A 27,250-nucleotide genomic window follows, 5' to 3' on the forward strand; every position below is an offset into this window, starting at 1 on the left:
TCATGGAACAGCTCTAAGGACATGGTTCCAAAAGCTGCAGACAGGCTCAGCTCATGCTAGAGCACCATCTCACATAATTCCAAGCACTCTGCCTTCAGGATTGATAAGGCCTGCCATAGGAGTGACTTATAGGAATCTATGTGTCCATTTTGGGGTTAGATATAGGTATACTATATCTACAGCAAAGGGTGATTACACCACCTTGCCCCAGCTGTGTTACCAGCCAGTTATGTCTGTTTAGATGGCCAGCCAGGGGGGAAATAATACATGCTGCAGCCCCTTGTAGGCCTTGGGTACACTTAGGCCCTGGGTACCTATGGTACACTGTACAGGAACTTACAAGAGTGACCCAATACCAATTGGTAAATGCACCTAAAGTACATGTGTGTCAATTTAGAGAGAGAACAGCGAGGCTGTGGGTCTGATTAGCAGGCCCACAGCTAGGGAAAGTCGTAAACCAGTGAAGAAAAAGCAAAAATCTGGGGTGACCATAGGATTGCAGACCCTACTCTCCTACATATGCCACCCCTGGCTGGCCATCCAAATTGACACAACTGGCTGATCACTCAGCTGGGGCAAGGTAGTGTAATCACCCCTTGCTTAGGTATAGTATCCCTATACCTACCATTATATATAGACACATATATATATGCCTATAAGTCATTCCTATGGCAGGCCTTAACAATCCTGGAGGCAGAGTGCTTGGTTTTATGTGAGATGGTGCTCTAGCATGAGCTGAGCCTGTCTGCAGCTTTCGGAACCATGTCCTTATAGCTGTTCTATGATATAGCCATATCATATACTCTTAAGTGCATTATAATCCTCGCGGTTATTGCTAACTTTGGTTTGGCTTTATCAAAACATGTTGTGTAAGGTGTCAAACGCTTTGGAATACTACCCCCCCCCCCCCCCCCCCTCCGCCAGTTCAGGCGGCGGGGGTAGCATTCCACCCTTCTAGAGGGAGAAGACATGTAGTTGTAGCTTTACCTGGTTAAAGTTAAACAGAGCCTCAGCATCACAAAATGGATGCTGCTGCCACAGACACAAGTCTGAGCTCCTGCAGCTGGGAGCCCTTCCAGCGAGGGAGGCCTGGACAATAGGTTTCCTGCCTTGGGAGGTGCTAGCACCTCCCCAGACAGGCTATAGTGTATTGGGGCAGGGTGGGTTGAAAGGAACGAGACACTGCCTGGGGCACCCAAGGTGTCCCATGCATAGTCCGGTTCAAACCAGTTGCTGGGGCACTCCAGCCCCAGCTCTGGTGCGAAACTGGACAAAGGGAAAGGGGTGTAACCACCCCCTTCCCTGGTCTCACCCATAGGAGGGACCTAGCAGGTAATCCAGCCCCTTTAATTCGTATAAAGCTAGGAGCTGAGTCTGGAAACTTTAGATTATCCTGAACTGAAACTCTAACACAAAACTCTGGACCTTCGACATTCTGCTGCAACTAGAAGACTGAAGAATCTCCCTTGTGGTCAAGGAGTGACCACCCTGTGCAAACAGGCACAACCTAGCGAATTGCCGGTTTGCTTGGTCGCCGCTACTGAACGATCCCGACGACCCTGCTTCACAGGACTGGACTTCCAGACTTCTCCGACCCCGACCCACATCTCCAGCAAAGCGGAGACCCGTGGCGGACACGAGAGACGTGGGACCGGACACCTGGCCATTTTGCTCTTTGCTAAACTGTGCAGCTTCGGAGGCGTCCTCAAAGTTGTGCATTGGGACTTGAGAAGCCCCAACACCGAGTCGTAAGTGCACCGAAGCTCAGCCCTCCACACTCCACGAGTGCTGCGTGGGTCCTGCTCTTGCATTTCCTCTCGACGCGTCTTCGCGGTTGCTAGCCCGTTGGCTAGTGGCCATCTTAAAGACTCCATTTTGAAACAACGCTGCTTGCCTGGTTGCTCTGGGCTTGCTCCTGCTTTCCTGCAAAAGGGAAGCTCCACAGACCTTGCTGGTCTGTACCAGAAGCCGATCTTCGTATCCTGCGTGGGTTGCCTTTGCCAAGGCTTGTTGACTCCGATCCGGAAGCCGACACCGCCAACAGCGAGAGCCTTCGTGGGACAGTCCGTATCCAGTTCCTGGCCGTCGTCGACGCCTCCTGGTCCACGTGGCTGCAGAGACAAGCTTCACTTCTTCACCTGATCACAGCTCGACATCATCTGGTTCCGTCCTGGTTCCATCCTGGTCACTGGCTAGTGACCCAGACTCTGTCCCCTCTGCTTTCAGGTTCTTCACTTCTCCGATCCGCCCTTGGATCCATCTGGACATCTTCCTCCTGGTCGCCTGCAGCATCTTCTTGCAGCTCTCCATAGGAATCGACGACGAAACCCGACAACTTCGCACCTATGCACCCGGCTTCCCTGGGTGAGGTAACTCGAGTAGTCCGGTGCTCCCGTGGGTAATAACTATCCAAGTGTCCTAATTTAACTGGGTTTCCTCGAAGTCCACCCGGACTGTCCGAAATCAACTAGTTTCTAAACTGTACGTTCCCATTCTAAGTCTATGAGAACCCGCGTGTGTGTTTAGACACTGCACACGCATCCTGTGGGACTCCTGCTTCCTAACCTGTGGTTATTCAGTGTAGCCCCACCGATTTCCTAGGCTCTAGGCCTATTCACTATTCCTGAAGTGGTACTTATACTTCTTTAGTATATGGTTTACGAGGCCCCTAGGGCAGAAGTCTAATTGTGCAACTTAACGTATGCTTATTAATTTACTTGTGCTGTATCTCGAACTCTGACCTCATAAAGAGTGCAGAGGGGTTGTGTTAGAAATAAATACATATATATTTTATATATACCTTGTGTGGTGTCCTTTCATTTGATATTGTTAGCCTAAGACTGCTTTGTCCATGCTACCACTAGGATAGCTGGTCTATAAGGTTGACTTTACAACCATCACCATAAGGGTTGTTTGGACTGATACAGGGTGCCCACTAGAATAGTGGACATCACGTATCAGGCCAACTTCTCACAAACAGGCCGGTAGGGCTGGGGCCAATCAGTGGTGTTGTCCTATTGTTAGCAGCTGCACGGCAGGTCTTCTATCTTCTTGTTTCGGAATCGGGATCTGAGGAAGGAAGGTTCAGGGTGCTCCTAAATACTACATTTAGGGGCGTTACAGGTAGGGCAAGGGCAGGGACCAATGGGTCCCTGTCCTAGGGTGAGTACACCCCCTATCCTGCCCCTCTCCTGTGGGAGGGGGGAAGGAGCCTATCTCTGATTGGGTAGGGCTCCCCATTCTCAAAATGGCTAGAGCCCGGAGTTGTGCTTTACCTTGCCTCCCCCACCTGAGGGGTGGGGTTGGCAGAGGCTGGCACACCCCCTTCCCTTCCTTTGTTTTTCACGCCTGTCCCCCCGCCAGTGGGGGGATCAGAACCGGTGGGGGCCAGTTGCTGAGTACAGCAAGTGGCCTGGAGAAGCTCACAAAGGCGGCAGGCATTTGAAGCTCCCCATGCCAATCTTGGGGGAGGAGACCTAGAACCTCATCCCAGGATGTGCATTTTCGCTGGCCCGCGAGAGCGGATGGCTCTCTACCCAGGGGTTCAGCAACATGTCTGCTGTGTGGCAGCCTAGGCAGTCTCTCAGTCAGGACACTGGTTGTGGGTTAGGTTCAGGGGGAAACTCAAAGTTGCCCTCTGTCGTGCATTTTACATTAAATCCCACACTGGCATCAGTGTGGGTTAATTTTTTGCTGAGGAGTTTGATACCAAACTTCTCAGTCTTCAGTGTAGCCATTATGGGGCTGTGGAGTTCGTACTGACAACCTCCCAGCACCATATACTCTTAATGGCATCACTGCACTTACAGTGCCCAGGAATGGCCATGGGCACTGTAGGGGCACAGGGCTCATGCACCTGTGCCCAAACCACAGGCATAGTGCACCCAGCTGGAGGGGTGACTGAGGTAGGGCAGTGTGTTTGTGGGCATGGCACACAGAGATGTGTGCTATGTCGACTCTGTTTAGTTCTGCACCAAGACACTCAGCCTGCAAAGGCAGTGTGTGTGTGTCAGGGTACCGGGCCCCTAAGGGTGGCACAATAGTGCTGCAGCCCTTGTGAGCCTTCTCTGGTCACAATGCCCTGGGTACCTAGGGTACCATTTACAAGGGGCTGGCATGTGGCCAGAGATGCCAATTGGGTTTAGGCTTTAGTACAGTTTTTTAGGGAAGGAACACAGGCCCTGGGTACCTAATTGGCATGGACTCAGGGCACACCGAGGAAAAGTACACCAGTTATCAGGCACAAAGTGTGGGGGTTACTGCAACAGAAACCCCCTTTCCTACAGTAAGGTTCTAAATTGTCCAATGGACGGGAGGTAGATAAAAGAGATTTGTTGTGTTGCTGTTAATGTGTTAGGGTGGTGAAAGAGAGAAAGCTTGGCATTGGAATTTGATCATTTGTGTAGTCTGAAAGGTGGGTGTATGTTTGGGATGGTGTTGCGCTTCAGAGATCTTGTTCTGCTTTTTTGTGTGTGTTATGTTTTGTTTTTGAGGAATAGTGAAACGAGGTGCTGATGTATTTGTTTTATGAGATGGATTTGTTTGTATAGTATGGTTTGTGAGTGGAAGTTGTAAGGAAAATGGGATGGTGATATGTTTGTGAGTAAAGTGTATGTTGTGTGTAAGAGGGGATGGAGTGGAGTTAAGAGTGTGTCTTAGACTTGACTGCTGCAAGAGTTAATATGTGTGGTGCAGTGGATTGAAAGCGTTGTGCGGTTGTGTTATTGTGGTAGAAAGAAGTGGAGGGTGTTGATCGGAAAAATTATGGAATGCGGAGTATAGGTTTGTTAGTGACAAAAAAAGGTCACACAACAGCTCCACAGCTAACTCAAACCAAAGAACAAGGTGTTTGATTAAACTACACTGAAGAAACTTGAAACACAACTGAAACAGAACATTAAGGAGGTTGAGTTTAACCCTGGGGTATTAACCCTTCAGATCAACCGTTAGGATAAGCCAAATGATCAGATACATCTATCTTCAAAAGAGAATGAAGAGGAGGGCTAGGTTTCATGCTGGATTGCTAAACAGTTGTTTAGGAGATACCTAAAAAAATAGGGTATTTCATAAAGCTTGTTGCACAAGTTACTACTTGTGTAACAATATATCTGTAAGAGACATTAGTTAGTGATAGATTCCTTACCTTAGAATATCCCCAGGCATCAGACTGGATCCGGAAATTTTTGCGTAGCAGTACCCTTGCACGTCGGTAGGCGTCGTCTGCGGCTCCGCGTCCGTCGTCGTGGGCGGCGTGATGACGTCGTCGGAGTACTTAGACGCCGCCTCCGCGTGCTGACGTCCGTTCTTAGACACAGTTTTTCTGCGCCAGAAACGCAGAGCTATGCTAAAAACCAACCCTGTGCCTTGAAACTAGGGCCCTGAAAGGGGATGTCCTTAACCCAAGATATCGGTTCGCAGAACGGGGAGGATGGGTGGGTCGGTAAGGAATCTATCACTAACTAATGTCTCTTACAGATATATCGTTACACAAGTAGTAACTTGTGCATCTGAAAGAGACACGTTAGTGATAGATTCCTTACCTTAGAATAGATACCCCAGCAATACCAACCCCGGTGGTGGGTCTGCGAACCAATAATCACACCAGAAAGTCCTGGAGGACGGAACGGCCAAAGAAGCCATCCCTCCGGACTTGACTGTCCAGGCAGTAGTGTCTTGCAAACGTGTGCAGCGAGGCCCACGTAGCTGCCTGGCAAATGTCCTGCAAGGGCACTCCCCCGGCCCAGGGCAGTTGTAGTCGCCATGGCTCGGGTGGAGTGAGCCCGCAATCCAACAGGGAGCTCCTTTTTCGCCAAGGAGTAACATGCCTGGATACACAAGATGATCCACCGAGAGATGGTCCTCTTGTGCACCGCTTTCCCCTTCTTAGCGCCCACGTAACCAACAAAGAGTTGGTCATCCACCCGGAACTGGCATGTGAGATCCAAATAGAATGAAAGCGCACGTTTTGGGTCCGGACGGTGGAGCCGCTCTTCCTCTTTAGAGGGATGCGGTGGCGGGAAAAAGGTGGGCAAGGTGATAGACTGCCCGATGTGGAAGGCCGTGACAACCTTGGGCAGGAAAGATGGCTTAGTACGCAATACAAACTTGTCCGGATGGACAGAAAGGAAGGGAGGAGTACAAGAAAGGGCCTGGAGCTCACTCACTCTCCTGGCAGAGGTGATGGCAACCAGGAAAGCAGTCTTCAGAGTAAGAAGACGGAGAGGACAGTTGTGAAGTGTCTCAAAGGGAGCGCACATCAGAAATGTAAGAACAAGGTTCAAGTCCCACTGAGGCATCACAAACGGAACAGGAGGAAACATGTGTGTGATGCCTTTCAGAAAGCGATTTACAATAGGGGACTTGAACAAAGAAGGTTGATCAGGCAGCCTCAGAAAGGCTGAAAGGGCAGAAATGTAGCCCTTGATAGTGCCCAGAGCAGAGCCCTGCTGGGCAAGAGAAAGAAGGAAGAGAAGAACCTTTGAGTTCGGAGGTGGAATTGCCATTATATATCGTAGCCAGTTCAAAACCACGGCTACCCCCCTGCCACTCTCCACTTGTGAGGCCTTGCAGTTCTCCATAGCCCTAGGTCCTTCACATCGTTTTAAAGGTGTCCTTTTATATCGTCCTCCAGGCAGCAGAAGCACATTTTTGACCTCCTTCGCTGATATGATGGAATCTCTTGCACTAGAACACACTGTGACCATCTTAGGAGATTTCAATTTTCCATTAGAAATCGAGACCAACAACGACACCAAAGCTCACCACTGACCTAGAATCTCTTGGTCTTATCCAACGAATCACTAATTGTACACACGAAGCCGGTCATACTTTAGATGGACTTTTTACCAATGACACCAACCTATCCATTACGGAGATCATCCCACTGGGATGGACTGATCATCATGCTGTCATTTTTACTATCCCATCCGATCCACTATCCATCAAGAAACCCCACAACCGACCACTTAAAACCTTTAGACCCTGGAAACAAATTGACCATCCTCAACTCCGCGATACGCTTTTTGCCACCGTACCAACCTTATCTCAAGACCCTGACAAAGCAGCCAGAGAATACTCCGAATGGCTTACTCTGACCCTAAATAAACTAGTACCTATCAAAACCACCTATAAAAACCGTAGTACTACATCAGCACCTTGGTACTCCGAGGATCTTAGGTTACAGAAACAACTCTGCCGCAACAAAGAAAGACACTGGAGAAAGACCTACTCCACTGAAGATAAGGAAATCTATAAGAAAGAAATGACACGATATCATCCAAAATGCCAAAAGTATATTTTACTCCTCTCAGATTGAGCAAGCAAAGAACTCCAACAAAGAACTTTATCAAGTGGTAGCCAAACTGTCTCATCTGCCCCCTCAATCGATCCCCATTCCCTCCCAAGCACTTTGCAATAATCTGGCCACCTTCTTTTTCGATAAGGTCAATAACATCTATACTAATTTTACACAGGAAACCCACACTGACACCGGTCCATATACCGTCCCCACTAATCACCCAATTTTCTCACAGTTTTCGGACACGAATCCTACCCATGTTATTGACGTCATGAATTCCATCAAATCAGGATCAGCTAAAGACCCTTGTCCTGCCTCAATTCTCCTTCCCATCTCGGACACTATTGCACCTCAACTTGCAAACATTTTTAACACCATGTTTAGCTCAGGAATTTACCCTGCTATTTGGAAGGACACGCTTCTTAAACCTCTACTCAAAAAGCCCCATCTTGATGCAGAAGACACGAACAATTATCGACCCATTGCCAGTTTGCCATACCCAGCAAAGATAGTCGAAAAAATCATGAACATCCAAATCTCTCAATACTTAGAACAATACTCCTTATTAGATGACAGTCAATTTGGCTTCCGCAAATCACATAGTACGGAGACCGCGCTCATCAAATCGACCGATGAAATAAGGAAAGCCCTTGACCAGGGAGGTGCGGCCGTACTCATTCTTCTTGACCTAACAGCGGCCTTTGACACGGTCGATCATAACATCCTGATCGACCGTGTCAATGCCATAGGCATTCAGACCAAAGCAAAGGACCTTCTGAGATCTTTTTTAGCTGGTCGCACCCAGACTGTCCAGCTAGACACTTTCCTATCAGAACAACTGACCCTACCATGTGGCGTCCCTCAAGGCTCATCCCTCAGTCCAACCCTATTTAATATTTATGTCACTGATTTGGCAAGGGTAATTAAAGACTGGGGGATGAGCCTAACATCTTATGCAGATGACACCCAGCTAGTCCTTACCATCAAGGATAATGGAGAGGAAATAGCAGCCAACTTTCAACAAGGTATGATGGCCATCAGTAATTGGATGTTGGAAAACTGCCTCAAATTAAACTCCAATAAAACTGAGGTCATGACCTTTGGCAAGCTCACTCCCACCTGGTCCGACACATGGTGGCCCATGATCCTAGGGCCCCCCCCCCCCCTTCCATCTACCAAGGTAAAAAACCTAGGGGTTCTCTTCGACAACAAACTCAATTTCTCGTCCCACGTCAATGCCATTGCTTCCTCATCATTTTTTAAACTGAAAGCAATTAAAAAGATCCTCCCTTTCCTTCCCCCCCAATTCTGGTAAAACCCTGGTCACTTCATTCATTATGTCCTCAGTGAACTATTGCAATGGACTCCTGGTCAATGCCCAAGAAAAGGTTATCAAGAAACTGCAGTATATACAGAACGCCGCGGCCAGACTGCTTTCGAACACCCCTAAATTCAAACCTATTGCCGACACTTCAAAAAAATACCATTGGCTCTCAGTCAAAAATAGGATAAAGTTTAAGGCGCTCTGTATTGCCTATAAAGCCACACACAAACAAGGCCCACGCTTTCTCATTGACCACTTCAAATTCCATGTTCCTAATCGATCACTCCGATCAATGAACAATCTCACCATGACGGTTCCCCGCACCAGAACGGTGGCCTGGGGTGATCGCAGTTTTTACGTTTCGACTGCAAAACTCTGGAACTCCCTTGACTCAGACATTCGGTCTGCCCCCACTCTGACTGCCTTTAGGAGAAAAATAAAAACATGGCTTTTTAACCAGTAGTTTACATTCCCTTTCATCCTGCCCTCATTCATAGTGCCGAGACGCCCTTGGGCAATTGTTCGCGCTCAATAAATCACGTAAATAAATAAATAAATAGAGAGAGGGGCAGCAAGAGGATCCACAGCCTTTGCTGTGCACCATGCCAAAAATCTGTTCCACCTGCAGGCGTATACCGACTTAGTGGAGGGACGCCTGGCTGCCAGAATGACATTACAGACTTCAGGAGGCAAGTCAAATGGCCTCAACTGTCGCCGCTCAATCTCCAAGCATGGAGGTGGAGACTGGACAGGTTCGGGTGGAGGACCGTCCCCTGCTGCTGCGACAGAAGGTCCTCCCGAAGAGGCAGACGAACCGGGGGATCGACTGACATACTGAGTAGCTCTGGATACCAGTACCTTCGTGCCCAGTCCGGAGCCACAAGGATGACTTGGGCCCGGTCGCGCTTGATCTTCTTCAGCACTCTGGGCAGAAGTGGTATAAGCAGAAAGGCGTACAGCAGACTACAACTCCACTCGCGACGAAAAACGTTTCCGAGCGAGTGCCGCCTTGGAAATTCCAACGCGCAGAACTGATGACATTGCGCGTTCTCTTCGGTGGCGAATAGATCTAACCAAGGCTCTCCCCATCGCTGAAAGAGGCCTTGCGCCACATCCGAGTTCAGATGCCATTCGTGATCCATCATGCACCGACGGCTGAGCTTGTCCGCCCTGGCGTTCAGAGAACCTGCCAGGTGTTGAGCCACCAGGGTCACGCCCTGGCGTTCCAGTCACTGCCAGAGGCGCAGAGCCTCCTGGCAAAGGGTCCACGACCCCATCCCGCCCTGTTTGTTGCAGTACCACATGGCGGTGGTGTTGTCCGTGAATACTTGCACTACACTCCCCCGGACAGAGGGGAGGAATGCTTTCAGTGTTAGACGAATCGCCCGCAACTCCAAAAGGTTGATGTGGAGCCGGGCCTCCGCCGGAGACCAGAGGCCTCTGATCTCCGCCTCTCCCATATGGCCCCCCCAGCCCTGGAGGGACGCGTCCGTCACAACTACGTGCTCCGGTTGGGGGTAGGGAGAGGGATCTGCCGCTGACCCAATCGCGGTCCGTGAGCCACCACAGCAGCTGTCTCGCAGTGCCCTCCGAGATCAGGACGTGGTCGGACAGGTTGCCCTGATGCTGGGCCCACTGAAACTTCAGGTCCCACTGCAGAGCCCGCATCCGCCACCTGGCGTGATGCACTAGTAGGATGCAGGAGGCCATCAGCCCCAGAAGCCGCAGCGTCAACCTGACTGAGACCCGGGAGAAAGGCTGAAAGAGTGGAATCAGAGCCTGAAAATCCCGGACCCGCTGTTCGGGAGGATAAACCCGAAACTGCGCCGAGTCGAGAACCGCTCCGATGAAGAGGAGCTTCTGAGAGGGACACAGGTGTGACTTCGGCACATTGATGGAGAACCCCAGCTGGTGCAAGAGGTCTGACGTCGTCTGGAGGTGGCTGACGACTGTCTGGGGCGAGCCCGCCTTCAACAACCAGTCGTCGAGGTAGGGGTAGACTGAAACCCCCAACCTGCGCAGATGAGCTGCGACCACCGCCATCACTTTTGTGAACACCCGTGGGGCGCTTGTAAGGCCGAAGGGGAGCACGGTAAACTGAAAGTGCTCGTGGCCTACCGTGAACCGCAGGTAGTGCCGGCAGGATATGGAAATAAGAGCCCTGCGAGTCCAACGCTACCATCCAGTCTCCTGGGTCTAGGGCAGCCAAAACCTGAGCCAGAGTCAGCATTTTGAACTTCTCCTTCCGGAGGAAGCCGTTGACGTTCCGTAGGTCCAAGATAGGGCGTAGGCCTCCTTTGCCCTTCTTGGGTACCAGAAAGTAGTGGGAGTAGCAACCACACCCTACTTCTGGCCCAGGAACGCGCTCAATGGCACCCTTGGCCAAGAGGGCCGTAACTTCCTCCTGCAGAAGTCGCAAATGATCCCCCGATACGCTGTGGAATTGCGGGAGGGTTTGTCTCGAAGGGGAGGGAGTAGCCGATCTGCAGCACCCACCTGTCCAAAGTGACAGTGCGCCAGTGAGAGTGGGGATGGTGAACCCTGCCCCCCACTCACATGGGCTGAAAAGCCCGGACTAGGAGGGTTTTGAGGCGGATGCTGCAGGGGAAGGTGTGGACTGACCTCGCCGTTGTCCCCGACCGCCGCCACGGCGGTTTCCACGGCCGCCACCGCGTTGGGTATTACCCTGCGGAGCGTGGCTGGCAGCACGTGTGGGTACACCCCTTCCGTGGCCACGACCGGAGTGAAAGGCAGCCGATTGCTGGCGCGGGGCCGAGAGGCCCAAGGACTTGGCCGTAGCTCGGAAGTCCTTAAAGCGCTCAAGCGCATGGTCTGCCTTGTCGCCAAAAAGGCGACGGCCATCCAACGGCATGTCCATCAGTGTATTTTGGACATCGGCCGAAAAGTTGGCGGACCTTAACCAGGCGTGGCGTTTGACCGCTACTGTCGTTGTCATCGCTCTACCTAGTGAGTCGGTGGTATCCAGCCCACACCGGATAGAATATCTGGCTGCATCCCGGCCCTCCACAAGGGCTTGGCCGAGTTTGGTCCGTACCTCCAACGGACACTCTGGCTGTACTTCCGCAACCGTATCCCACAGAGAGTGGGTGTAGCGGCCCAAGAGGCATGCGGTTTTGGAAGACCGCAGTCCCAGACTAAGGGAGGAGAAGATTTTTTTACCGTACTGCTCGTACCTCTTGGATTCCCTGTCCGGCGGAGCCGACGAGAATGCGGTCTGGGAACTGGATGCATGGATGACCAGGCTCTCGGGGGTGGGATGGGTGGACAGGAAACATGGGTCGCCCGGGGCCGGGCGATGGCGTCTGGCCACGTTCCTATCTACGGGCAAACCCGTAGCGGGCCTGGACCAAGTGCCCAAAAGAACGTCGGTTAAGGCCTCATTAAAGGGCAGCAGAGGCTCGGCCGAGCTTGACTGCGGTTTAATGACCTCGGTGAGGAGGTTAGTCCTCACGGCCGCGACGGGGAGCTCAAGTCCCAAGGCCTTGGCTGCCCTCATCAGCACCACACTGTAGGCTGCCCCCGCCTCCGAAGCCACGGTAGGAGTCGAGGCAAAACCAGTGTCTGGCGAGGTGTCCAGACCACTGGCATCCCCAAGTCCACCTGTCCAGTCCTCTTGTGGAAAAGTAAATTTTGCCATGTTCTGTGTCCCTACGTGTTCCCCATCTTATGTTATGTGTGCATGATTAATATGCATATGTATTCCCCATGTTTGATTAAAGACGCAATTACAGTTGTGTCCATCTCTAGTATACTAGTTTCCAGTTCTCGTGAAAGCTACGAGTATTAGGCCTATGTAAAGTTGCGTTGCCACGTTTCTCAGTGTGCACGTTATTTCATTGTAAAGTCCCCGTTTCTAGGCCTCAAAAGGGCCTGGACACCAGATTCAGCTCCTGTCTCCTGAGCCCTCGCTGAGGAGCGATACAGCCCCCACCTGTATCCTCGACCCTTCACTTACTTCCTGCCTCACAGTGCCCGGTTCAGCCTGGCTCTGCCTAGGAGTCTGCCAAGAGTATGTTATGATTCTAGTTATCAGTCCAGCCCTCCTTCTCTGCATTCCTAAGCTACTGAATCGCATCAATAGTTTCCGTCATTGTCTAGCCTTTACGTCTCCATGTAAGAGAAATACTGCATTTACTGGTCATTTAATATTCTTCAACGCACTACATGTAGAATAATACATGCTCCAGTCTTAGAGTCTGTTAGCCTCTCCCCTCCTGACTCTTAGTTTATATCAACATGTCCTCTAAACATTAGATACTAGATAGGGTTTAGGTACATGTCGCCCTGACTCTCCAGACTTCAGTCTCTACTCCTAGCACAGAGTTCATAGCCCCCAGCTTCTCCTAGTAACACGTCATTGTCAGTTTGCGCGCACCATTAGGTTAGAGGTCCCGGCTCCTTAGGTAGCCCCCTCCATGTTTCCGCCCCATTTATGACATATTCTGTTACGTTTACATCACATGTCTATGTATACGCCTCTTGTTACACCCACTTTCACCCTTATCTTTCGCGACTGCTATTGACCACACCCACTGCTCCGCCTACTGTAATTCACTGTAATGCAATTGTTTTAGTATATATACTTGTGCACTGTTATTAAATGTTACCCCATTCCCTTACGCCGATTCCTTTCCCTTGATCCTGTCCCGTGCTAGCTAGCCATCCCAGATCTTGTCCGTGCAGGTTGTCCTGTTCCTGTCCTTTATGCTGTATTAAACCTGCAAACTCCTACTACCTCGAATCTTGACTCTTATTTATTGAGCTATCTGTTATTCATATATTCATTCAAAAATAGAGGTATTATTTATTTATTTACCACACTCTTGAGACTGACACTCTCTGGTCAGAGGGTCCTCAGACCCCTCCCAACACTCCTCATCACCCATCTCCTGATAATCAGGGTTGTCAATGGATGGGTCCAGCTCAAAGAAGTGAAACTCCCCAAACGGCGTCGAATACGGCGCCGCTCCGACGCCGAAACCGGTTCGAGGGAGGCATCACCTGACGGACCGACGCTGGGGGGGTCGTAAGGTCCACCGGCGACGACCCAGATCCCGAAGCGGATCCAGTGGGTTCCTGCGGCGCCGGGCCCGAAGGCACCGGCGTCGTCGGGACCACGGGGCCCGAAGGCGGCGTCGGGGCCGAAGCACCCGACCCGCTAGGGGCCCTAGACGGGTCCGCTGGGCTCGGAGGCGTCACGGAGCCCGTCGGAGGAGAAAGGGACCTCATGGCCATGAGGAAGCGCTCGATCTCCTCCTGCGTCTCGTCTCGCCCAGGGACCGAAAGGTGTGGAGCTGGACGCTGCGCCCGCGACTCCGACGGAGCCGCGTAGGTGGTGTCACCCGAACCCCCGGCCGCATCGCGCGAACGTCGGGGGGGGGGGGGGGGGGGGGGGGGAGTCAGAAGAGCGATGACGTCTCTTCGACTTCTTGTGTTTCTTACCGGACGACGACTTCGACCCGGATGGAGTGGTGCCGACTCTCGGAGCTGTTGTAGCTCCGACCCCGCGACCTGTCCCACGACCTCCCTTGGGACCGGGACCTCTCGTGGCGCGGGGCCGACTGCCGGAGTTCGAGTCGCCTGCGGGACCGCTCCCGCCTGGCTTTCGAAGACAGGGCCCGGCAGTCGGGGCAGACCTTGTCGTCGTGATCGACGCCTAGACACAGAAGACACCGGCGGTGAGGATCCGTGACCGACATCGTGCGGTCGCAATCCTCGCAGTGCTTAAATACAGGCATCCCGATGGCACCGATCGGAGTCGTACGACTTCGAAAAGATGATCAAACTGATCCAAAAAGTTATTCAAAAAGTGACTAAAAGTACTGCTTTTTCCAGATCTGCGCTTGCTGGCGCGGAAAAATGAAGGACTGACGTCAGCACGCGGAGGCGGCGTCTAAGTACTTCGACGACGTCATCACGGCGCGTACGACGCCGACAACGGACGCGGAGCCGCAGAAGACGCCTACCGATGCGCAAGGGTACTGCTACGCAAAAATTTCCGGATCCAGTCTGACGCCTGGGGATATTCTAAGGTAAGGAATCTATCACTAACGTGTCTCTTTCAGATTTGAAGGATATTTTAACTGCAGTTATGAGAAAAAGATTGTTCAGCATCACAGGACAAACAGCCTTGCAAATTGAGGCTGACTTCCAAGGGGTATTTACAAGCGTTTGTGCATGGAGGCTCAACATCATGAACCAATGGTAGAAAGCACTGCAAAAGGAAGGGGGTACAACCAGCTTACTGGTAATACCACACAGGAAATCTACAACTGGTAAAAAGTGGAGATCACATGCAGCAACAAAGGTTCATAAATTCTTTTAAGTAACAGCATTCTTATTTAGTATTGTTTTCCAATCTGCAGGAGGGAGCAGTAATTTCACAAAACACCACACCAACTTCAAGTCCCACTGTTAAAGGCTTCTATAGGTTTACACTGTACAGCTGTTCAGTGTTTTCCTTCGATCAATGCAGCCTGTGCTCATTAAAATTTATGCAGGACCCTAGTTCATTATACTAGAAAACTATGTGCAACAGCAGATATTTATGTACTATATTATAAGTAGGCTTTCGTGTTTTGAGTTTCTCTTTATTGCAAAGTCCAGTGGTATTTATTTTCTAATGTTTTTATCAGTGTTTACTCACTATTAGTCCGTTCAAAACCTTGAGGATGGTTTTTGCAGTGCGTTTAAATAATTTTGATTTTCTTTATTTCCATAGTTCATTACTGGTATCAATTATTACTCCCTCTATCCTGCTCCTAACTCCCTCCTTTGTACCCTTTCCTTAAGTTTGCTCTATCGATTAATTTTTTCATTATTTCTCTCAACTTGCTGCCTAATTGATAGTCCTCAAACCTTTCTTGCCAGCAGTCCAGCCCCACCCCAGGGCATGGATTTACATGGATGGAGGTATGTTTGCACCTCTAAGATTTGATTTCAGCAGATAAAGGGTTAATGGTGGGCACTTAACACACCTTTCTGCTTTTGTTTTTCAGATAAACGGCAAAATTCATCTGAATAAAGATTTTCTACTTAGGAAGGAGATAAGCCAATGCCATACTGTCCCGTTCTTTGTCTCAAGATAGAAAGAAAGAACTGAGCTAATACAAGCATTAGCACATGTCTGATCTGGACCTATTCCAGCTCTAGCTGGTCTTAGGGAGACGCCTAACAAGGAAATTATACATACATATATATATTTACTGAAAAAACCATATGTTTCAGCACGGTTATAGTTTGAAATTAGCATTTAAAAAACCTTGGAAGTTCACTGAAAAAGCCACAGGTTTCAGGAACGTTATCTGCATACTTGTCACATCAGGCCCCGCCCCCTGTCTTCACCACTGTGAAAACGCACCACGTGGCTCGTTTTAAGTTGGGGGATTAAGTCCCCTCAAATCCTGAAGGTCCCTGGGGTCCAATTAACCCACTAGGTACCTCCAGTAAGCGCCACAGAGCTGCATTGTAGAGAGGTGTAATAAGAGGCGTGGCCTCGGACCACCTCTCTGCAACTCAGCCCTGTGGCGCTTACTGGAGGAACCTGGTGGGTTAGTTGGCCTCCAGGGACCCTTAGGATTGAAGGGGACTTAATCCCCCAACTTAAAAGGCGACCCTGGGCGCGTTTGCACAGTGGTGAAGAGAGGGGGCGGGCCTGATGTGACATGTGTGCAAACACGTCCTGTGGCATGTTTTAAGTTGGGGGATTAAGCGCCCTTGAATCCTGGGGGCCAACTAGCCCACCAGGTACCTCCAGTAAGCGCCACAGGGCGGCGTTGCAGAGAGGTGGTCCAAGGCCAGCCCCTTTTCCTATGGACACTAGGGGGGGGAGAAAGAGGAGAGAGGAAGAGAGGACAAGAGGAAGAGAGAGAGAATATGTATATATGTATGTATATATATATAAATATAGAGAGAGAGACACACATATATATATATATATATATATATATATATATATATATATACACACTGTTAGTTTTAGGGGCGTTGGTGACAGCAAATTGTGCTGCTGTATGACAAAGTAGTAACAAAAATTCATGACTGACAGGATGCCTTCGATCATTTTCCTATGTAGGTCACACCATAAATGCAGTTTATTTCCATTGTTGGGCCATGTCTATTGGATTTTGTATTTATTTCAAAACCAGAGCATAGATTATACCAAACTTGTGGGCTGTTGTTTATCTGAAACCCAAGTAAAGACAATATTCCTGCAGGACATGTGTGACATTTGCACAACACATTTTACCTTGGTGTTCTGTGTTTAAAATGTGCTACTGCATATTCCATCTTGGTGGAACAATGAGAGCAGCACAATATGTTTCCATGAAATGTGATCATAGTGGTTTGTGCAGGTGATGCTGCATAATGTCAAGACTTGTTTTGATACTGTGAGTTACAAGCTTTATTTTGACAAAAAGGCAGTAGGAATTAAAGGTGATTTGGTGATTCTGGTGCTGAATCATGAATGCATCCCAAGTCAATGGACAGGATTTGCTGCTTGCCCTGGACTGAGATACTACTCGGAGCACAGCTACAAACCAGCTGGACACTACACACAGTGAACAGTGAGCTGAAGCCACTGATGAGCCATTCTTCAAAAATGTGACTGGAAGTAGGTACAGAGACGTTGCGGACAGTTACAAAGTCATATCAAGTGGCTTGCCATGGCCTGAGTGGGGTATAGTGGGAGCATCCATCACAGAAAAGTGATTAGAGGTTAGGGCTGCACTTGTACTGCTTGACAAAAGAGCTGCAAAAACAGTAAAAGTGCAGCAAAATATGATGGTTTCTAATGTCTACGAAAACGTAAACATTACCTTTGGTGGTATCTTATCGGGTACAATCATTTTAACTGAAAGTTATTTATCAACATTATTTATAAGCTAATATTTCAAACACTTTCAGTTCATATCAAGTATAAAACTTTAGCAAATATTCCCTCAATTTCTCACTGCTGGATTACACTGCATGAGTGCTACATTTGGAAACTGTTGCTAGGGAACAGACCGAGAGAAAAAGTTCCACTTACTTTGTTGCCAGCTCGTCCAGTTCTCCCAGCCCGGTGCACATAATCCTCGTAATGGTTAGGGCAACTGTAATTTATCACCAGGATCAACTGTTTTACATCAAGACCTCGTGCTGCCACAGAGGTAGCCACAAGTAGCCTACAAACACCACTCTTGAAATCATTAATGATACTGTCACGATCATATTGATCAATGCCTGGAAAAAAGAAGTCCAGATTTAAATGCAACATTTACCAGGTTTTCAGTGTTTTTCAGGTGCGGACACTAGATAGATTAGAAACTAAACAAGGGAACACTTCTAGCATTTATGGATTCAGTTTGTGACACGTTAGCAATACTTTGCTGAATTACATATTGAAACATCCTTTGAAGGAACGAGATTAATTTGTGATGGGCATCACTGAGATAATGAAAACCCAATTAAAGTTAGCAACATATCTTATTAGAACAACCAGCAGCTCAGTGCAGGAAAGTAAAATATCGGAACAACAGACATTTTTTCAAAATCAATTCCAACACTTTCATTTTGTCAAATACTTTAAGTGGAGGAGTTTCTAGTGTAAGTGCTTTATCGTCATGCATCCAAACTAACAACTATTCAAACCAGCTTATTATTTTGCCCGGATATAAAAATTTGATGCTCTAATTTGACAAAAGACGATAGTTTTCCCTAAAAATGTGCAAGGCGCTTGTGGTTAGCCCAGGTCGTGTGTTCCTGTAATGTTGAGAGGTGTTTGGATAATTGCACACCATCGAGTTCATTTGTTTGGTGGTCTGTATTGGAGTATTGCGCCAATAGACGTGCAAGCCAGTCTAGGGTTAGTGTGATGGGCACCTACAGGGAAAGCACAGAATACAAATGTTTTCTAAATTCACCATCAATTAAGTGATTGTAGACTAATTTCTCACCTAAGAAAATGTGTGCATGCAACCACAGAGCTGGGGAAATTAGTAGGAACAACTAATGTTATCCAAGTCGTTACACAAAGCTAGACATTTGATTTTGTCAATAAATTTGCTACTTTTCCTCACATTTTCACTTACACAAAATGTAAATATAACAGGCAATTGTGGTGAAAAAAGTAAAGATGTCTCTTTCTGGACATCAGTGGCTTGTTGTTTAGTTTGCACATCTACACAATAGTGTTTTGTGAATGTGTGCGGTGTGGACCATGTAGCTGCTTTGCATATATCATCTAGGGGAATGTTCCCTAAAAATGCCATTGAAGCCCCTATTTTCCTTGTAGAATGGGCTTTAGGAGGAAAAGATAACGTACGATTAGCTTTGTGGTAACTAAATGGTCTCCATCCTCCCCGGAAAATTGTCCTAGCTGCAACTGCGATTTGGAAAATGACCTACATATCATGTTTTTTTGTCCTGCCTATCAAAGAATAAGGAGGCATTGGCTTGTGCCATTGTGCAGAAACATGGGAATCACACACTGTATGCAAGCCTATCGTATTTTAAAAACAGATTTATCTAGTAAGGTTGTCTTCGGTGTAGCAAAATTTCTCACTGCAATATGGCTTAAGCGTAGGGCTCTAGTAAACAACGCCTAATCTTAATCTTTGTACATGCACTTTTTAAATTAATTTTAGAGTTGATAATGCAGATGCTCATTGATTGATTTGGATAATGTATTATATTGATTTGTGCTTATCTTGAATTATTTATTATCCAGGTATTTTACGGATTGTTGATTTTATTATTGTATGTACATCTTTTTGGGCAAAAATTGCCGAAATAAAGATAAATGAATGGAATGGTAACAGATTTGTATGCATTTAACAATCCACCTAGCTATCCCAGATTTTGATATGGGGTTACCTTTATGTGGTGGTGAAAAAGACACAAAAAGTTGTTTAGTTTTACGAAAAGTTTGTGTCCTTGCAATGTAGTAAAGCAATGCTCTTTTGACATCCAAGGTGTGAAGAGCTCTTTCTGCGACTGTTTGTGGCTGCGAGAAAAATATGGGCAGCTCAACAGACTGATTCAGATGGAAGGGTGAAATGACTTTTGGAAGGAATTTAGAATTAGTACGGAGAACCACTTTATTATGATGCATTTGCAGAAAGGGTTCTTGAATGGTAAATGCTTGTAGTTCACTAACTCTTCCGAGAGAAGTAATAGCTACTAGGAAAACTACTTTCCAAGTTAGGAATTGCAATTCACATTTATGTAACGGTTCAAAGGGGGGGTCCCATTAACCGTGTGAGAACAATGTTTAAGTTCCACACTGGTGAAGGTGGTCTGGGAGGGATTATTCTTTTGAGTCCTTCCATGAAAGCCTTTATGGCAGGTACTCTGAAAAGAGATAGATGTTGTCTATTTTGCAAGTATGCTGCAATGGCCGCAAGGTGCAGTCTGATGGACGTGTACGCTAAAGTACACTTTTGAAGGTGTAATAGGTATCCTATGATGTGTTGAATAGACACATCTAAACGATTGATGTGGTTGTTTTGACAGTATATTACAAACCGTTTCCACTTAGCTGCATAACATGCTCTAGTGGTGGGACATCTAGCTTCTTTAATAACGTTCATACAGTCTGGAGGGAGGTTAAGGTAACCAAACTATGACTTCAGGAGCCAGATCGCAAGGTTGAGCTGCGCAGGGTCCGGTGTGTTATCTCTCCATGGTTTTGTGTTAATAGGCGTGGAGATAGGCTTAGTTTCTGGTGTGGTACTACAGAGAGTTGCAGCAGCGTGGTGTACCATGGTTGTCTGGCACCAAGTTGGAGCAACTAGAATAAGTGTTCGGGAATGTTGCTGTAGTTTGCATACCACTAACGGAAGTAGTGGGAGAGGAGGAAAAGCGTACGCATATTTTCCGGACCAGATCATCCATATCGCATTGCCTTTGGATAGTGGGTGTGGATATCTGGTGGCAAAGCTTGGGCATTTTGCGTTTTCGTGGGTGGCGAAGAGGTCTATCTGAGGTTGTCTCCACAGTTCAAAGAACGGTTGAAGAACTGGAGGATGAAGTTCCCACTCGTGTATCTACTGTGTCTGTCGACTTAGCAGATCTGCCATGGTGTTTTGTACTCCTGGAACATGTTGGGCTAAGAGGAAGATCTTTAGTGGTATAGCCCATCTCCATATCTGCTGCGCTAACAGAGAGCTGCAGAGAGTGTGTCTCCCCTTGTTTGTTTATGTAATACATTGCTGTCATATTGTCCGTGCAGACTAAGACAGTTTGCCTAACACTTGCTTTTGGAACGCTTTCAGGGCTAGAAATACAGCTAGTAACTCCAAGTGGTTGATGTGGAGTAACCTTTGTTGCGGTGTCCACCTGCCCTGCATGGTGTGATGCAGTAGGTGAGCTCCCCAGCCGGAGAGCGATGAGTCCGCTGTTATGACTATTTGAGGAACTGGCTCTAGAAACGGTCGGCCTTTTGAAAGGTTTTTGGTGTTCCACCCTTGAAGAGAACGAGGAGTCCGACTGTCTACCAACACTAGGCCTGTTAATTGACCGTGAGCCAGGTTCCATTGTCGTGCTAAGCACTCTTGAAGTGGACGCATTTGTAGTCTTGCGTGAGGTACTATGAATATGCAAGATGCCATCATTCCTATGAGCTGCATGAACACTCGAGCTGGAAGCAAGTGTTGCAGTTTAAATTTTGTTAGGAGAGTTTGTACACTTGTTATCCTGGCTGGAGAGGGATACTCTAGTGTTAATTGGGTGTTTATCGTAGCGCCCAGATATTGTGGTACATGTGACGGTTGCAGATGTGACTTGGTGTGATTTACTGTGAATCCCAAGTCGTGGAGCAGTTGAATTGTGGCGTGAGTGTGTTGTACACACTGGCTGTATGAGCTGGCTTTTATTCGTCTAGATATGGGAAGACGAGAATATGCTGTCTTCTTAAGTGTGCTGCAACTACTGCTAGGCATTTGGTAAACACCCTTGGTGCTGTTGTGACTCCGAATGGGAGTACTTTGAATTGGTAGTGCTGACCGTCTAGTACAAATCTGAGATATTTTCTGTGCCCTGTGTGGATAGGAATGTGGAAGTAGGCGTCATTGAGATCCAGAGTCACAAGGAAGTTGTCTTGCAAAAGGAGCGGAAGGACCTGTTGGAGTGTGGCCATATGAAAGTGGTCTGACTGTATGTACAGGTTTAGGGGTCTGAGGTCTAGGATAGGCCTTAGAGATCCGTCCTTCTTTGGGATTAGGAAATACAGGGAGTACACTCCTTTGTTTTGCTGAAGCATTGGAACTATTTCTATTGCATTTTTTTGCAGGAGGGATAGAACCTCCTGTCTGAGCAGTATCAGATGTTCTTGTGACATTGGCGGCTGTCTGGGTGGTATGTTTGGGGGGTAGATGTTAGTTCGAGACAGTAACCTGGCTGAATTATTTGTAGCACCCACCTGTCTGATGTGATGTTTTCCCAGGCTGGTAGGTATTGTTGTAGTCTTCCCCAGACAGGAGTGGAATGGGGTGGGGGAAGGGGAGGGAAGTCCTTGGGCAGGGGTGGAGGCAGAGCGGGAGTTGTTGTTCTTAGCTCTGCCCTTATTGTTGTTACCTCTGTAACCACCCCTTTGGTAGCCCCTACTGTAGGTAGATTGTGTGGGGGCTTTATAAGAGGTAGAGGGTGTGTCTGAAGAGTATCCCCTGGTGGCGCCTCTGTAAGATGAGCTGCGAAATGACCGTTTGGGAGCCTGCGACTGCAAGGCTCCCATTGATTTGGCTGTATCTGTATCCTTTTTCATCTTTTCAAGGGATACAGCTACATTAGGTCCGAATAAGCATTGCTCATCAAAGGGCTGGTTAAGTATAGCACTTTGGACTTCAGGTTTGAATCCTGAAATGCATAGCCATGCGTGTCTACGCAACAAAACACTGGTATTAACTGCTCTGGAGGCAGTGTCTGCTGCATCTAGTGCACAACGAATAGAGGTGTTTGTAATATTTTTTCCTTCTTGGATAAGCTCATTTGCTCTGTCTTTATATCTATCAGGGAGGTGTTGTATTAATGATTCTAATTCATCGTAATGTGCCCTGTCATATCTTGCCAATAATGCTTGTGTATTGGCAATACGCCACATGTTTGCTGCATGAGACGCAGTTCTTTTCCCTGATGCGTCAAGGAGCTTAGACTCTTTATCTGGTGGGGGAGCTTCACCTGATGTTTGTGAATTTGCTCTTTTGTGTGCATAGGAAACCACAAGCGAGTCTAGTGGCACTGGGCCTTTAATATATGCTAGGTCTGAAGGGGCAGCTTTATATTTCTTCTCTATTTGTGGGTGACCCGAGTTCTAACTGGGTCTTTGAAGACTTCAGGAGCATGCTTAACCTCTTCCATGCTCATGACGAGCTCAGCTCGTCATGAGGCACGGTTGAGCTGCACTCATCTGTTGGATAATTTCCCCGCTGTGCTGAACATTCCAAAACGGGTGTGGCTGTGACGAGCTCCGCTCATCATGAGTGCAGCCGCACTGTGCCTCATGACGAGCCGAGCTCGTCACAAGCACATCGGCGCCGCGCGCGGCCCCCCTACCCCCCGCACAGCGGGGGAAAACACCCCGCATGGAAGGGGTTAATCACTCTTTTAAGCATGGGTAAAATGGATGAGGACCTTTGTGCATTATCAAAGGTATCCATTAAGAAGTCTTCATCTACAGGGTCTGTATGCATGTCTACCCCATGATACTGCGCAGCTCTGTGTATCAACTGATTGAAACCTATAGTGTCTTCTGGTGGGGAAGGCCTAGAGGGGTATATGTCGTCCTGAGGGACATTTGGGACGTCTGGGGTGTTATAATCATCCCACGGGTCAGGTGAGCCTGGAGGAATAGATGGATCATTTGGATTACCCCCTATATCATCTGAGCTATTATCCCTGTTGTCATCATCTGGTATGATAGAGGATGTAGGGGAATGTGTTGGTAGGGGAACGGGTGGTGATGGCATAGGTGGAGGAGAAGGGGAAGGAACTCTTAGAGGAGAGGTAGCCATGTCCTTTTTTTTTGGACGAGGAGCCGGTGCTGGTGTATCCAGTGGTCGTTTTTTTTAGGCTAAAGTTATTTGACCAGTGATTGGATCTTTTTAATTCTTTTTATTGTTTGAAGAATGGTATCATACAGAGCAAATTGCATTGTGCATATTTCACATATTCAGTACAGTTGGTAAAGCTCTTACAATTGCGATGTAGAACATTAGGATACAAGTTTTTAGTAAACAGCATAACAACTTAGGATATCTGCAGTACCTCGGAGAGTGAAATATTGAAGCATAATCGACAATATCAAAAACATGGCGTGAAAGGCTAGTGTATCAATGTACGGGTTTACAATTTGGTGACAAATAACAACAATGGTATGGTCATTAAGGTTCCATTAGACATTGGGGGCGACTTGTACATTCATGAGACAGATAAAGTGAGGCGGTTACTAGCGGTGTATTCGACATGAGAGACAGAAAGACTAACAATGCATTAGCAAGAATCACCACACTTCTGCGTTAAAATCATCCCTCTGGATCTCGGCCGCCACGCAAGGTTATGGTGCGCTAGCAGGCTCAGGAGACAACAGCGCATCTCTGTCTCGCACCCATTGAAGGAATGGTTCCCAGATGTCTCGGGGACGAGAGGCAGTCGGCATGGATTCCCAATAAATCCCAAGTTGAGTGTGGCCATAAGTCACATCTGATAACCAGTCTGTACATTTGGGAAGGGTCCTCCGCCCCCAGTGGATTGCTACCTGGCGTCTGGCATATAGCAACAATAGAGCATGGAGTTTGCGACGTTTGGGTTCTGTATCAGCCACCCACCCCAATAGTCCCAGCAGTGGGGAAGGCAGGTCCGCTCTCTTAAGTATCTGGTTTATTGCAGTAAAAACTGCCATCCAGTAAGTATGCAGAGATGGGCAACTCCATGCCACGTGGAGGAAGGAGGCAGCCTCCGCACCACATTTCCAACAGTTATTGTCCTCCCTTACACCCATGCGGTGTAGAGAAACAGGGGTGCGATAGAATCTATGCAGAAATTTGAAGTGGATTAACCAGAGTCTGTAATTAGGGGAAAGTTCTAACAGTTGTCTACAGCAAAAGGACCATTGGTTGTGCGTCATTTGCGGGTCAAGTTCAGCATTCCACAGTTGCATAGAGTTTGGAGTGACAAGGGGAGATTGCTCCTGCACTGCATTGTATAAACGGGATATCAACTTTTTCGGGGAGGCTTTGGCAAGAAGGTTCTGGAGAGCTTGGAGCTGTGGAGGCTCCTCCGGAAAGCAGTCATAGAAGGCCTTACAAGAGGACTTCAGTTTATGGTACATGAACTTGTCTGTGAAGGACGGGGTCGGCCCTGCCTCCCCAACTGTATATCGCGGAACATGCCACCAGGATAGAGATCAGCAAATGTGTGTAAAGTCGTCCCTGCCAAGGAAATATCCCCCCTACTTTTCTCCAGGCATGGTATCATTGGGTTTTGTCTGAGGGGAATAGCCGGCGCGTATAAAATAGAAAGACCTGTACGTCTCCGTAACTCCTGCCAAACCCATCGCAACATGTTCGCAGTGTCTATGTCTAGTGATGGTCTAGGGGTTTTGTGATAAAGGGCTACGCTTAATGGAAGCGGGGATACTGTGTCCATCTCCACCGCAACATGCGGTTGATAAGGGGTGGGGTAAGCCCAAAAGTGTGCAAATTGGACATGTGCGCATAAGGCATACAGGTGCATGTCAGGCGCACCCATGCCACCCTGCCTCAATGGTAGTGTCAGGAGCGCCCAAGACAGCCTAGCCTGTCCGCCCGCCCAGACCAAAGCTAGTAGATGAGAGCGCAGAGAGGTAAAAAAAATGCTTCGTCAATGGGATCGGAATGTTGACAAAAAGTTACAGGAATTTCGGCAAAACCACCATTTTTACAAGGGCAATTCTGCCAGCAAGAGATAACGGCAGCTTTGACCAAATGGCCACCTTCCCCTCCAGCCAAGCCACAGCTCTGCCGTAATTCAGAGTCCAGACATCTTGGAGTCTGCGACTGATCCACACTCCCAAATACTGGACTTCATCAGCCTCCCACCGAAGAGGGAATTTAGATTGCACCTCTTGAGTGTTATCAGTTAGTGGAAAGATGACCGATTTGGCCCAATTAATTGAAATACCAGACAGACCAGCGTATTTTACAAATTCGCGGAGCAACGGATCCAAATTTTCAGCCGGTTTCGAGACATATAGGGTCACGTCGTCAGCATAAAGGGAAAGCAATAGGCTGCGGGTGCTAAAACCTATCCCACGTGCAGTGTGGTGTTGTCGGATTCTGGCCGCTAGGGGTTCCATCGCAATGGCAAACAGAAGCGGGGAAAAAGGGCAGCCCTGTCTCGTACCCCGGGACACAGCAAAAGGTGCAGATATTAGGCCATTTACTCTCACCCTCGCCCTAGGTGCCGTGTAGAGAGGACGAACGAGCGCTATGACCATTGAGCTAAACCCCATACGTTCCAGAATACGGAAGAGATATGGCCATTTAAGAGAATCGAAGGCCTTTGTAGAGTCTAAAAAAAACGCTGCAGCTTGTACATCTGGATGAAGGTAGTGTAGTACCGAGAAAACAGTCCTTAGGTTATGTGAGGTTGCACGGCCTGGTATAAATCCCGATTGGTCGGGAAGGGCTATCATTAGAAGTAGCGGCAGTAAGCGGTCAGCAATAATTTTCGCATATATCTTTACGTCCACATTTATAAGGGAAAGAGGCCTGTTCGAATCTAGAGATTTGTTGTCCTTGTCCGGCTTCAAAAGCGTGACAATAAGGGTCTCTCTCATAGACTCCGGCAGTACCCCCTTCTCTAAGGTTTCGGTAAACACAGCATGTAACCTCAGCGCCAGCTCGTCCATATACGTTTTATAGAAGGCTGTGGTGAGCCCATCAGGGCCTGGGGCTTTGCTCAAGGGTAGACCCTTAATGACCTTGGCAATGTCTTGGACAGTGACCGGCAGATCCATATATTTGCGATGGGCATCGTTAAACCAAACGAGGGCGATGGAATCTAAATATGTCTCTAGCAATTCCCGCGTCTGCACATGTGTTGATTCATAGAGTGTGGAATAGAACTTGGCAAAAGTCGTGAGAATCTCCTCCTGGCCTATAATCACGTCCCCACCGGGAGCAACTAAGGTGTGCACATAGGAGGGTGACGCAGTAGTGTTAATGAGCCTGGCCAGTGTCTTGCTAGGCCTATCCCCCTCACCATACCTTCGCGCCTCCGCCTGCTTGCCTAGGAACTTGAGTTCGCGCTGCGCTTCCTCGGTATAATCTAGCAGTTTAGCGTTAATCTGGGTCGCAAGCTCAGGAGTGGGATCGTCGCAAAAGATTTTCTCAAGGTCTTTGAGATCTCTCTCCAATGCACTCAGGGTACCCCTAATAGCTTTAAGAACACCTGCCTGACGTGCTATGCATTGTCCTCCAATTTAGCTTTAAATGCATTGTTTTCAAAGTAAGTGACAATATCTGTCCTTATCTCCTCAGTGAAGGCAGTATCTAGCAAAGCGTGTGGTGGCAGGCGCCAGGCAAAGGCACGAGTAGGGGCACCGGGAATCTTCAGCTCAAGCAGGCAAGGGGCATGGTCGGACAGCGAAC

General features: G+C 48.3%; 1 protein-coding gene across 2 annotated transcripts in view; it reads right to left on the bottom strand.

Annotated features, from left to right (window-relative positions):
• The window catches only part of DDX46 (DEAD-box helicase 46), a 1,223,843-nt gene that overhangs the window by 236,298 nt on the left and 960,295 nt on the right, over window positions 1-27,250 (bottom strand). For both annotated transcript variants that reach the window (XM_078653270.1, XM_078653271.1), the window contains exon 16: window positions 17,674-17,867. In XM_078653270.1, the coding sequence (XP_078509396.1) occupies window positions 17,674-17,867 (194 nt within the window). The remainder of the gene's footprint in view (window positions 1-17,673; window positions 17,868-27,250) is intronic.

Source organism: Lissotriton helveticus, chromosome 7 (assembly GCF_964261635.1).
Source record: "Lissotriton helveticus chromosome 7, aLisHel1.1, whole genome shotgun sequence".
NCBI lineage: Eukaryota > Metazoa > Chordata > Amphibia > Caudata > Salamandridae > Lissotriton > Lissotriton helveticus.